Raw genomic sequence first — 14418 nt, forward strand, 5'->3', positions numbered from 1 at the left:
TTCATAGCGTCACCATGGCTGCGATCATACAACACGCCTGCTACGAGGAAGCTGGAGAAGGGCTAATTTGTTTAGCAAAAAAGCGCCTCTTCCCCAAACTCTGTCTTCACTTTTCTACTGAAAAAGAAAAGTCCAGAATCAAGTGCTTGATTCTGGAGCCCAGAATTTTGGAGTAAAAGGAATTAAGTATAAGCCTCACTTTCCTTTCAGCTTTTCCACAAATCTCATCATTACTCTTAGCACAGTTGCTACCGTGTTCAAAATGGAAATGTTTGCAGAGTGCTCCCCATTTTTTATGACTTGGGGTTTCTTAGAGGCTTAAAAACGCCAATAATAGGAAATTACTTTTTGTAGATCATTAGCGATTAACACACTTGAGAATATTTCATGGCTATAAAAGTTCAAGAAATGCATGAGGAAGACTCCTCCCACTCTGGCCATATGAGATTGTACTGTAAGAAATACATTTTACACGGTGGCACCCAGCACACCATCAAAAAGCTATGCAGAAAACTGAAACTACCTGCTTTGGGCTCTGATGCTTTGTATTCTATTCTAGTTCATTAAAAAGGAAACATTTTGGCCTTGTGCTACAAAATTGATTTTGCAACCTTTAATGATTGTTCAGACCTGCAGCCTGAAAAACACTGAGCAAATGCTTTGAAGTCAAACAGATGTGAGCTGGAATCCTGGATGCACCTCTTACCAGCAGTCTTCTTGGGAGAATTCAGAATTATCTGCGGCAAGACTTTGGAATCTATATTTAAAGCACAGGTACAACACACACATATACACACACACACACACAAACACCCTAGGTAGTTCTGATATAACTGACAGATCAATAGGAAAATAGAGCCTTTGGTGTTACTTCTATTTCAAATAAATGCTTGATGTAACAGTGGCATATCCTCTACATCTTCTTTAAGTCTGTCAAATAGTTTTATTTATAGAAAACACACTGCAACATAGGAGATGAGCATAGATGAGTTAAAAGATCCCAGAATTTGAAGAATTTAAGTACCTCCAAATCAGAAGTCGTTAGGAATACATAGAAAAAAGTAAGGTATTTGAGAGAAAATTCCAGTGTGCTCTGCAAATTTCAACTACGTAGGGGAGTGGTTTTGTTTGTCATTGCAAATGAGCATAACCCCACTGCCCTGGGATTAAAGTGCCCATAAAATCAATTTCTGTAGTAACCATCAAGTGGTCTGTTTTGGAGCCTAATCCCCTCCCTTTTTATTTTAATATATAACAAAGCGCATATTTATTTTTCACTAGCATGCACAAATTACATTGAAAATGTTTACATATTAAGGCTTTAAAAAATATTGATAATTTATATGTCTTTTATACCAGATTCAGCATTAATTTAAACAAGACTCTTTTGAGACATTTCATTCATGTTGAATCAAAGATCTGTATTCTTTTATTTCAGTAGTAGAGTCTGTTGTGTGTGGAGAAAATTGGGGGAATGGAACTAAAAATTAATGTGATGTCAAATGCCATGTTACAACCAGCTACACCCACAGAATTGTATCCTATCACCTTATAGCACTGGCCAAAATTTCAAGTCTTTCAAGTACATGGCTTGCAGTTTTTAAAGACAATTCCGTCCAGATCATTTTCCAGGAATAATTCCTTTAGTTGGGTTTTCATTGCCAACGTGTACACTTTGGTGATTGCCAATATGTACTACCTAAATAAAACCACTTTTTCAAAGACCTTGCAAAGGGTGTCTTCAGAGGACAAAAACTTAACGTGGATGGTCCCTCAAAGCTCTGCTTCCGAGCTGGAAATCTGAACTTGTCATTCGATCCTACACGGAACTTATTTTCTTTTTGATGGAGCTCCAGGAAGCATAGGACCATAATCTTCATGAGTGAAGCCATATTTGCTGTGTGGACTAGTCATTCATCAGTTATTCAGTGATAACAGGGTCTGGGTTTCTCCAGTAAAGGGAATAGATATGTTATAATCTACAGTTTCCATTTAGTTCCCCTTATGATCAACGCTTGAATTCCATCTCTAAAGAGTACATTTCTATTTGATCCTGAAGCATATGCCAAAAGAACTCACCAAGACTGCAAACAAATTCTTCCAAGTGCGCCTCCGCTTCCAGTGACTTCATAGAAAACATCTGCGTGTTATTTGAAAATTAATCCTTTTCCATCTGTGTATCCTGTGTTTTGGACTCCCTTTCCTTCCCAAATATCCTGAATTCAAGGTATCTAAACTCCTGGAGCAGTTGTCCAGAGGAGGAGAAGCAACCGCCCCTCCCCCAACCCCTGGGAGCAGACAGGAAAAGAATTATCCTAAGGAATTGTTTAAAAACCCAGACGCAACAGAAAGAAATAAAACCATGGCTGCATACGTTGATGTCCCAGGGGTCCAACATTTAACCTCATATGGGCAATAATTTGTTTAGCATTAAACTAAACCAGTTTGATGAACTCAAATGCCCTCGGCTCAATAGACAGGACTCTCAGAGGAGCCTGTGTTACTTCCCTCACTTAAGTGCAGATTTGTAATAAAAATCCTAATGCCAGTTCCATGCTTTTTGGACCTATAAGAACCTAACCACTTGGAGAATCATATTTGAGAGGTCAGAAAACTCCACAGTTAAAGATCGGTTTATAATTTACGAAGAAAATAGAAAGTTTTGTTTCTCTGAGTTGAAATTTGACAAGCACGGCGGGAAATATTGCTGGGTTTTGGCATAAGGTTTTGTGCTTTCCTCATAATTTGAGACCTGAGTGAAGCCTGAGACTTCGGGGATCATTTTCTGGGAAAAATCGGGCAATTCAGTGCAGAGAATTTTGATATTTTTGGCATTTTTTGAGGTGTAACAAACACAACTCGGGATCCGAGAGGACACTCTGAGGCTGCCAGCGAGGCGGGCTGGACAGCGCACCAATCACGGCGCAGCTCCGCCCTATATAAACGGGCGGGCGCAGCGGCGCGGCCCGAGTCCCGGCCAGTGCCTCTGCTTCCGGCTCGAATTGGTTTCCCAACAATCGCCTTCAACATGTCCGAGACTGCGCCCGCCGCGCCTGCTGCACCGGCCCCTGCCGAGAAGACGCCGGTGAAAAAGAAGGCCCGTAAGGCTGCAGGTGCCGCAAAGCGCAAAGCGTCTGGGCCCCCGGTGTCCGAGCTCATCACCAAGGCTGTCGCCGCCTCCAAGGAGCGCAGCGGCGTGTCTCTGGCTGCGCTCAAGAAGGCGCTGGCGGCCGCGGGCTACGATGTAGAGAAGAATAACAGTCGGATCAAGCTGGGTCTCAAGAGCTTGGTGAGCAAGGGCACTCTAGTACAGACCAAGGGCACCGGCGCCTCGGGTTCTTTCAAGCTGAACAGGAAGGCGGCTACCGGGGAGGCTAAGCCCAAAGCCAAGAAGGCGGGCGCGGCCAAGCCCAAGAAGCCCGCAGGAGGGGCTAAGAAGCCCAAGAAGGCGACGGGGGCAGCCACCCCCAAGAAGAGCGCCAAGAAGACCCCAAAGAAGGCGAAGAAGCCTGCCGCGGCTGCAGGAGCCAAAAAAGCAAAGAGTCCGAAAAAAGCGAAAGCAGCCAAGCCGAAGAAGGCGCCCAAGAGCCCAGCGAAAGCTAAGGCGGTGAAGCCCAAGGCGGCTAAACCAAAGACCGCCAAACCTAAGGCAGCCAAGCCAAAGAAGGCGGCAGCCAAGAAGAAATAGGAAGTTGCTTTGGCCTAAGGCTTAGAAGCTCGACACAACCCAAAGGCTCTTTTCAGAGCCACCCAAAGATATCAGGAAAAGAGCTGTTGGCACGTTTTAAGGGGGCGTGGTTAGGAGTGAAAGGCTGTAAGTGAGGGGCGGCCCTCCCTGGGGTGGGTCGTGATGGCCTCGGCTGTTACAATGTGACAGTCCCTTTAGGAAACTGGTAAGAGTGCGGTTAGACTGACCAGGGAACAGGCCTGAGCGTAAGCTTGTTTTAGGCTCCAGTGTGCGGAGAGTGGAGACCGCTGGTTGAAAGTCCCCACTTCGCCCCAAAGGGCGCGGTAAGGGAGAGCACAAACTCAGGTGCAGGAAGTCTCCCCCCACTGTATCAGGCACTACGTTCTGTAGGTGTCTGGAGACCACTAAAGTGAAATTTAAATGTTTACCCCATTGCACGAAAGATGGTTTATCATTTAATGAGCCACTTGCATTTTCTTTGCTTAAGAAGGGCATGCCGACAGGCAAAACTGGCAAGTTTGCGGGAAAAATACTCCCAAGTATTTTAAGCATCATGGTTAATAAGTAACAAAAATTATCAGGACTTCTGATAGAGGACGAAGAGGTTAAGAATTGTGAACTTTTAAGAGGGTGACCCAGCCCAGCACGTTACGTGCAGGTAGTGGCTACTTATTGGTTAGCTGCCCAGGGCGCGGGGTAATGCGTTTACGAGCTTGTCCACCAGCTCCAGCTGGACATTAACACGGTGACTAGTTGCGGGGCCCGAACCAATGCACGAAGTTATCCAAAGGAACAGAGAAGTTGCTTTCAGTTACTAACTTAAAGCTAGCGTGTTGTCATTTCCTTTCATCTGCTTGCTGTGAAATACACAGTGCAGGTGCTTCAAAAGGCTATTTGTACTAGCTATGGGTAGTCTAGTCTAGACCCGTCTGATTGGGTCAAAGCACACTAACTAAACAGCCAATGAAAAGGTAGACCTGCTAGTATCATTTACATTCCTGTTTGTGACGCCACAATAAAATTAATCCAATCATGAGCGAAATCTTACTAACCTAATTTGAATACCGCATCTATAAGTAAATGTGGCCTCAGCGGGGGCGACTCTTTTCCCAGGTGTTAGCGTTAGTGTTCGAATTTTTAACGCTACAATGCCTGAACCCACCAAGTCCGCTCCGGCCCCGAAGAAGGGCTCCAAGAAGGCGGTGACCAAGGCGCAGAAGAAGGATGGCAAGAAGCGCAAGCGCAGTCGCAAGGAGAGTTACTCCGTGTACGTGTACAAGGTGCTGAAGCAGGTCCACCCGGACACCGGCATATCGTCCAAGGCTATGGGCATCATGAACTCGTTCGTCAACGACATCTTCGAGCGCATTGCGGGCGAGGCTTCGCGCCTGGCGCATTATAATAAGCGCTCGACCATCACTTCCAGAGAGATCCAGACGGCCGTGCGCCTGCTGCTGCCCGGGGAGCTGGCCAAGCACGCCGTGTCTGAGGGCACCAAGGCTGTCACCAAGTACACCAGCTCCAAGTAAACTTGCCAAGTAAGCGTCTTTACACCTAACCCCAAAGGCTCTTTTAAGAGCCACGCATGCTTTCAGCAGATGAGTTGTAATCCTTTCATTCCAAAGGCTATTTCTGGATGTCTCCTGCCAAATTTAAAGCTTCACTACTGTTCTTTAACTAATACAGCCGCGTAGAAAATACTTATGAGGAACTTAGAAAATAACAATATGTGCTGTTAATTGCGCGCTCATAATGGGCAAGTACACTTCCATAGAGCCATGATACCACATAACCAGATACCAATTTGCACTGAAAATGCCATTTCAAGTGTGCAGCTTTCCTCTTCGTGTGTAGGTCTCCAAGTTGATCCTAAGGTTGATCCGGAATTTGGCGATGACCCCTTACCCAGAGCACGAAGGCGCATGCTCTGACTTCATTCTGCTCGGAGCTTTTCCATTTCTTTCCTTTTTTTAAAAAAAAAAAACATATAGACATGTATTTCTGTAAAAAATGCTGAAGGAAATGGGAGTTTTCACTGAAATGTTACACAGGTTTTTCTGGTTTTCTTGCTTTGTAATTGGTGCAGTTTCTGCTTGAAGCTCTGAGCAGCGGGTGGGGGAGGGAGAGGAGGAGCCTAGGCACCGAGGAAAGGGAAAGGGAAGCCTTCAAACCCTGTCAGCTACTGTATCTTCTTTCCCAGAAAGTCATATTTAATTTATAGTCCTTTGGGGGCAGCATTCAGCTTTAAAGTCCTCTGGGTCACAAGAGGGAAGCACAGTACTCAATCAGTTAAGGCGCCTGATTGAGGTCTGAGGCCCCCTTTTCAGCACCCTCTCCGCTTTACCGGATGTCCCAGAGCGTCAAGGACGGAGAGGAAGTAGAAGGAGAAGGAAAGCCTTTTCTGGCCGGTAGGATAGGGGTAAAGGTTTTCACTGCTGAGGAATAGATTCTGTCGGGAAGCTAAATCTCTGAAAAGAGGTCCAGAGGGGCTGGGAGGAAGTGGCTGGGAGGAGAGGAATCAATGGTCAGAGGTCACCAAGAAAATTGCCAGGTAGATGAGGCTGGGCTGGGAATGAAGTGCTGGTTGAGATGGAAAATTTAGGTGGAGGGTATTGTTGGCTGAGGGAGGAATGAATTTAGAAACTGTAGGGTTCTCACGATCTCCCAAAGAAACAGGGATTCATGGATTATGGGGATAGATTTTTCCATAATATGGCAAGCTGGGTACTTGGATGAACGATTAAAATCCAGAATAATATATTTTTTAATTTATAAAAGCAAGGAAGAGCCACCACAAAACTAAGGAACTCTCGGTTCCAGGGGCTTGGCCCACGTGAAACCCCAAGCACCACAGCCGACTTCACCCAAACTTGCGCTTTGTTTTTTAGGGTGTTATGTGACGCCTGGCCATGGTGGGGAGCATGATAAGAACTCTTTCCCAGTGAAGCTGAGACACCAGACCAAAATGAACTAGAAATAAACACACAAACACACTCACCATAGATGATGGCAAACAGTCTGCCCTGAACGTTGGTGCTGAGTAGATTCCACTGCTGAGAATTCGGACTACAAGCCAGACTTCACACTTAGTTGTTTCAGCTTTAATACCACAAGGATTCAAAACACCCAGGCTGAGAATTTAATTTAGGGATATCCCAAACTGGTCTGGTGCCCCTGAGCACCTGGTAAAAGCAAATACAAATCCTCTCTGGAAGCATAAGCTTCACTTTAGGCCTCAATAAATCTTCACAGATAAATATCCAAGAAAATGAATGAGCAGCTTCACAACCGAAATTAACCAAACACACCATGAAATAAGGCACCATGACCAAAAGCAACAGACAATGAAAGCAAAAGCACAAATTAACAGATACAGACTTCAAGTGCCTAACTTTAATATCTTAAAAAAATATATATGTGCGGGATTAAGAGAATACAAAGAATGATCACATAGATTTGAAAAAAACAAATAGAAATTCTAGAAATATATATACATTTATTTCTAGAATTTCTATTTGTTTTCTATAGAAACAAATGTTACTATTCTATAATTAATTATATATATAATTATATATAATATATAAATATAATATAAACATAAATTTATATAATACATATAAAATTATATATATAACAAGTTATATATATACATATAAAATTATAACAGAACTGAAATTAAAAGCTTACTGGATGATTTTAATAGCCAATTGGACCCAGCTGAAGAATTTTCATGAATTATATAACCAGAACACAAGGAATTATCCAAAATGAAAAGAGACGAATGTAAAAGTGAGTTTAAGAGATCTGGAATTACTAGTAAAATTGTCTGGCATGCATCTAATCATAGTAGCAGGACACGCAGAAAATGATGCAGATGTGAGATTCAAATGATCATGGCTGACAGTTTTTTAGAATTGATGGATTACTCATACAATGAAAAATAAATGTAGTGAAAAATGATACAACAGAAAGGGTTACTGTGTGACACTAGACTAAGCCATATACATTCTTACAACAAATATAATGCTGATTTTCATAGGGTTGTGCCTTCTAATCTGTGTGGACACGTGGCATCAGACCAAAGCACTGTTTGAAATTCGTGGGGGGAGAGGACTTGAGTGAGTGATTATTTATATGCATTTTGTATCTAGCTAAAAATTCTGTCAATGCTAATCCATATTTAATGGGCTATCTTGATTTTCATTGCATATAATACTGTCGTTAGCAAATAAAAAATCTTTGATATTCTTTCCAATAACAATTTCTCTTAATCTTTTATCTTGTTATTGTGTTAACTAAAATCACAAACTATTTCATATTAGACATGCTATTAGATGTCACCATCTTTTTTCTCCTTTTCATGGAAATAGCTTTGGTAGTTCGTTATTTATAATAATACCTGTGTGTGTGAGCACGTGTGTGTGTGAGAGAGTAGTCTTTATTGTGCTAATGTAGTTTCCTTTTAATTCTTTTTTAAGAGTTTTTATTAGGAATGATTTATGAAGTTTTGTCATCTGATGAAATAATGTCCTTTTACTCCTTTAACCTTTTGCAGTAAAGTACATGTAGATTTTCTAATGTTAATCCATGCTTCCAGTCCTAGGACAAATCTTATTTGGTCATGTTGTATTATTATCTTAAATAATGGCTGGATAAATTTTAATATTTTACGTGAATTTTTAAAATCTCTACTATTCATATATAAAATCATTCTATGATTTTCTCTTTTGGGTTTACCTTCATCAGATTTTGTCCTTAAGGTTATGGTAGCTTCATAAACTTCACTGTAGGGCTCTCCTTTATTATTTACTGCTTTATAATAAATTATCCCCAAACTGAGCAGCTTAAATCAATGGACATTTATTATCTCATTCAGTTTCTGTGATCAGGAATCCAGAAGTGACTTAGCTGGGTGGTTATGACTCAGGGTCTCTCAGGAGGTTGAAGTCAAGATGTAAGCATAGGCTGCAGTCATCTGGAGCATAGGCTCCAGACTGTAGCTGGAGGATTCCCTTCCAAGATGGCTTGAATGCCATGTTGGATGCCAGACAAGTTCCTGGTGGCTGGTGGCAGGAGGAACTCAGCTCCTTGCCACATGGACCTCTCTAGAGGGCTAAATGACGCTTCAAAACATGTTAGCTGTTATCCCACAGAAAGAGAAATTATATAGAGAAAGAGAGTGCCAGGAATGCCTTCTGCGACCTAGTTTCGAACATCATACACTGACGCTTCTGCCACTTTCTATTCTTTAGAAGCAAGTCACTTAAACCTAGCATATATTCAGAAGGGGAATTAGAATCCACTTTTGAGGTAAGGATATTTTAAAAATTTGCGGACATATTTTAAAACCACCACGTCATTCTTTTTATGCTTTAAATACTTGAATGTAAAAAGTATTTGTGCTTTAAAGATTAGATAGAAATAAGTTGTAAAATCACCTGAACTTAATACCTTTATACTTGGTAGATTTTTAGGAATTCCAGCAACCTAGACTGTAATAGACCACTATCCACAGAGACAAAGTCAATAAAACTCCCACATGATGTCCTGATGGACTTTTCTCTGAGATTGTAAAGGACAAAATAGCGGCCTCTGCAGTTAAATAAAACATTATCTCAGCACATGGCAGGTTTTTGTTTTTTTTGTTTTTTTTTTTTTTTTGCGTTACGCGGGCCTCTCACTGTTGTGGCCTCTCCCGTTGCGGAGCACAGGCTCCGGACGCGCAGGCTCAGCGGCCATGGCTCACGGGCCCAGCCGCTCCGCATCATGTGGGATCCTCGCGGACCGGGGCACGAACCCATGTACCTTGCATTGGCAGGCAGTCTCTCAACCACTGCGCCACCAGGGAAGCCCAGCAGGTACTTTTTAAAATATTGAATGAATTGAATTAATTCATCTGAGAAATCCTAAACTGCAATCAGGAAAGCAAATCTCTGGTGCACGATTGTTTTGGAATGTCCAACAAACTAATACGTTTGGTCTTTTTGAAAAAGAAAACAAATTAAAGAAGAAAATAAATATAGTAAAAAATTAAAATTTCAGAAAATACTGTGGTATATGAAAATAGGAGAAAATAGAGCTTCCCTGGTGGTGCAATGGTTGGGAGTCTGCCTGCTGGTTCAGGGGACACGGGTTCGAGCCCTGGTCCGGGAAGATCCCACATGCCAAGGAGCAACTAGGCCCATGCGCCACAACTGCTGAGTCTGTGCTCTACAGCCCGCAAGCCACAACTGCTGAAGCCCGCTCGCTTAGAGCTGGTGCTCCGCAGTGGGAGAAGCCACCGCAATGAGAAGCCCGTGCACGGCAAGGAAGACCCAACACAGCCAAAAATAAATAAATTAAAATAAAAAAGAAAATAGGAGAAAATAATAATAAAGAAAATGGTAATGAAATTTAAAATTGACAAGAAATTAAAGGTAACATAAAAACTTATTTAAAATATAGGAGTGAAGATTGATGATGAGTAAAAAAATACAATGTTTCAAGTGTAAGGTAACAGATTAAGAGTTAGCAGAAACTCCATAAAAGAAGAAACTAAAGTGAAGAATTCAGTTATGAAGGTTTATAAGGAGATTCTTTTTTTGTGTGTGTGTGGTACACGGGCCTCTCACCGTTGCGGCCTCTCCAGTTGCGGAGCACAGGCTCCGGACGCGTAGGCCCAGCGGCCATGGCTCACGGACCTAGCCACTCCGCGTCATGTGGGATCCTCCCGGACCGGGGCACGAACCCGCGTCCCCTGCATCGGCAGGCGGACAGTCAACCACTGCACCACCAGGGAAGCCCTATAAGGAGACTCTTGATGTGTGTCAAAATGTCCTAGCAAATTGTGCCATGCAGTAGTTAGCATATTTATTTATAAATCAATTTATTTAAGAGATAGTCATTGAATGTGTCTGGGCTAGTCACTGGCATGGGCACTGGAGATACAAAGAGAAATAAGGTTGTCCTTGACTTCCAGGAGCCCTCAGTTTTGTAAGATCGTCAAGGAAGCTTACAGTTAACTGCTTTCATTTCCCTTTGTCTTTCACTAAGGCCCAAACAAGTGTTTATCACTCTTTGGAAGTCTGCAGTTAGGTGAATAGACTTAGGCTCATGTGGGAACTACCAAATTCATTAAATTAAGGCAAAAAAAATCATCCCAATATTTGAGTGATAAAAAAATATAGTAATATTAATACCATTGTGGGGCTTCCCTGGTGGCGCAGTGGATAAGACTCCACGCTTCCAATGCAGGGGGACTGGGTTCGATCTCTGGTCAGGGAACTAGGTCCCACATGCATGCCGCAACTAAGGAGCCAGCAAGTCACAACTAAGAAGCCCACCTGCCGCAACTAAGACCTGGTATAACCAAATAAATATTAAAAACATAAAAACTGCATATAAAAATAATAATAATACCATTTTGACATAGCGCAGAGCTAAGAACAGTCCATAAGGCTGCACTCACACATCTGACACCAACTTCAGGGTTCAGAGGTCTCTCCAAAACTACTCTCAGATTAGATAATTGATTAGAAGGACCCACAGAATTCACTAAAAGCGATTATACTCAAGGTTAGGGTTTATTATAGCAAAAGAACACAAAGCAAAATCAGCAAAGGGAGGAGACACATGGAGCAGAATCTAGGACGGTTCCAAACTCAGAGCTTCCGGTAACCCTTTCCCAGTGGAGTCATGGAGTGTTAACACCTTCCTGCAACAATGTGTGACAACACAATATGTATGGCCAACTAGGGAAGCTCACCCAAGCCTTGGTGTCCAGACTGGATCTTTAGTATCCAGTTCCTCTGGATCTAGTACAGATATGGCATGGCCCAAAGCACCCAACATAAATGATCCTATTACACTATCCAGTGTAGCTCAATGCCTCCTGGTAAACAAAGATAATTCTTATCATGCAGGACATTCCAAGGGCCTACAGATCACATTCCATCAAAGGGCAAAGGCCATACCCCCTTGGATAAGGTTAATTCTGAACAAAGTCATAAGAAAAACTATATTTTTACAATTTTGAATTAGATATCTATCGACTGTAACTTGAGTTCTACAACTATTTGCTTTTTATGATTCTCCTGTCACATATTTCTGCATACTTAGATCAACTGTGAACCCAGAAATTATAAGGAGATTTCTTTTGGAAGACTAATTTTTGTACTTTATTCAGATGAACAACTTCAGCAGTCTTCTCGATTCATACTCCCAACTTCCCTCCAAACCCTAGCTGCAGGAAAAGAAGACTTAGGAGAGGTAGAGTTCAACTTTGGGAAAAGTTTGGGGAAAGTTTCATGTTGGTGGCATGGGCATTTAGTGCTAAATAGAAGAAAAGGCTCCTTTACATGAAAAGCAGCATTTGAGTGGCTCTTCCTTTCATAAACCATGAAATTTGCCATCATGCACAGGGAACAGGAATTGTAGAAAACTAAAGGAGTTATGCTTTAGAGTTTTGTTTAAAAGTTTTAACAGTGAATGTTAAGCTGTATTTCATAAATACAAAACAATATCACAGCCAAATTATAGCTATTTTTTTTAGGAAAGAAGGAGGAGGAGCATGGGGAAAAGAGAAAGGTGAGAGAAAATGAGGAGTCAGAAAAAGAATGGAAGAAGCAAACTACTACAAAAGGGAGGGAAAGGGCCTAGCGACCAAAGAGAAGCCTATAAAAGACTGTGATAGGAGAGAGGCAGTGGGTGGACAGGCTTAGTCATGTGTTTGGTATTTCAGCTGGGTATAATACCTGTTACATAACTGAAATATTCTCCACATTTCTTGGGTTTTAGGTTGAGTGGATTAATTAAAATGGTATCATATCTGGGACACTTTCTCTGACCAGCAGATGTAAAATGATACCTCCCTATCCCATTTTTTACTTTCCTCCATTCATTCTTCTTTGTTATACTTAGTACTTATTGACATAAGTTTGTTTATTATTTGTTTCCCCTCCCCATTCTCAAGATTGTAAGCTCATTGGAGCAGGGTTAGTCTTTTTTGCTACTGACTCCCTAATGCCTTGACTGTTTCAGACACAGTAGGCTGTCAGTAACCATTTGCAGCACGACATAATTAATTAATTAATTAAAATACACATACGTCTGCAACAACAGGAATAGAGGCCAGATCTGGTTGTTGAAATGGTTCAATTGAATGAGTGACTCTTCTGGGTCTCACTTTCTTCATCTATACAAGGAGAATAATAATAACGCATTACTTCTTAGAGTTATATTAAGGATTGAGATAATTTGTGTAAAGCTCTTAAAACAGTTATAGTCATTTCGTAAGCACTTAGCAGTTGTTAGCAATTGTTATATTTTCCTTAATCTCTGAATTAAAATGAAAATCAGAGTGACTAATTCTCTTCAGGTCAAAAACTAAAGGGAGAGAATATAAGCTTTTGAACTATTTGAATTCCACCCCAGTAAGGGTAGTTGGGAGACTTGAAACAAAGATTACATTATTGAGAAATATCTCTTGACTGAGTATGGTTTGAGTCATTACCTGTTAATGCTAATAATGACTAAAGTGTAGGTAACACTGGAGCAGAGATTCCTCATAGCACATTATACAAGTGTATGTAAACAGAACCCTCTTCTTTGTATAGCAGATATTAATGTTGATGGCAAAATGGCACCTAATATATAAACCTTTCTTATTTCTTCAATCAGGGGAGAGACATGAGTGCAGAGAAGAAATGAATGCAAACAGTAACTGAAAATGAGAATCTGGCCGTAGAAGTTATGAAGTATGATGTCTGACCTGCCTGAGATGATAGATTAGTGTGTATGTCCCACCAAAATCCTACCCATCCTGATTTGCTGCACACTGACTTATCAAAAGGAGATCACTACCCGAGTGGAAGAACCTAAACAAGGTGTTTTAGCTTTTTCATTTTATTTTTATTTACATAATAAAAACAGAATTTACTTCTGTTACAGGCGTAATTACTGGGAACTCATTATTTACCGTGGACTACCTTTGCTGGGGGAAGTCTGAAAGGATAGCAAAACATTTGTAAATGAGACGCTATATTTAATAAACTCTATGGATAATTGAAATTCCGCTTTCATTGTTGATTCAAATTCTTCTCCTAAGACCTTCCCTTTCTGGAAAGACAATTTATTTATATTTCAGTTTATTTTCTGGCATTAAGTTCTGAGTGGGTAAGATCTAAGAACTGTTTTGGCTTTGTTAACAATCTCGAAGGTAAAAACTTAGTTTAGCTAAGCTGACATTTAAGAGGTCACCTTCAACATCTGAATTAAGGGGAACACATTACTTCTCACCTGAAGGATTTTTTTTCTTTTTTTTTTGGCCGCGCCTCGCGGCTTGCGGGATCTTAGTTCCCCAATCAGGGACTGAATGCGGCCCTCGGCAGTGAAAGCTCGAAGCTCTAACCATTGGACTGCCAGGGAATTCCCTTGAGGGATTTTTAAAAACAGATTGCTGGGCCCCACCTCACAGTTTCTGTTTCACTAGACCTGGAGTAGGATCCAGTAATTTGCATTTCTAAATTATCAAGGTGGTGCTGATGCTGCTGGTCGGGGATCACACCTAGAGAACTGTGCTTTAAATTACGACTTGGGATGTCCCTGAAATGATACTACCAAATAGCCGCACAAAACTGAAAAATCACCTTGAGGTTTAAACTGGAAGCGTCAAGTCCTGAAAATGGGCACCTCCTTCCGGTACAGCCACGCAAGGGTGGAAAGAATAACGTGGCGTTCCACGCCGCCTCTGT

The 14418-nt window shown here is 41.6% G+C and overlaps 2 protein-coding genes across 2 annotated transcripts; both read left to right on the forward strand.

Moving 5' to 3' along the window:
* The first annotated feature begins 2978 nt into the window (after window positions 1-2978).
* H1-4 (H1.4 linker histone, cluster member) lies at window positions 2979-3750 on the forward strand. The gene has a single exon (XM_079932733.1). The coding sequence runs from the start codon at window positions 3029-3031 to the stop codon at window positions 3686-3688; it is 660 nt and encodes a 219-aa protein (XP_079788859.1). The 5' UTR covers window positions 2979-3028; the 3' UTR covers window positions 3689-3750.
* Window positions 3751-4808: 1058 nt separating this feature from the next.
* On the forward strand, window positions 4809-14150 carry LOC307193071 (histone H2B type 1-M). The gene is made up of 2 exons (XM_079934567.1): window positions 4809-5226; window positions 13346-14150. The coding sequence occupies exon 1, from the start codon at window positions 4837-4839 to the stop codon at window positions 5215-5217; it is 381 nt and encodes a 126-aa protein (XP_079790693.1). The 5' UTR covers window positions 4809-4836; the 3' UTR covers window positions 5218-5226; window positions 13346-14150.
* The last annotated feature ends 268 nt before the right edge of the window (window positions 14151-14418 follow it).

The sequence above is a fragment of the Stenella coeruleoalba genome (assembly GCF_951394435.1).
Source record: "Stenella coeruleoalba genome assembly, chromosome: 10".
Classification (NCBI taxonomy): Eukaryota; Metazoa; Chordata; class Mammalia; order Artiodactyla; family Delphinidae; genus Stenella; species Stenella coeruleoalba.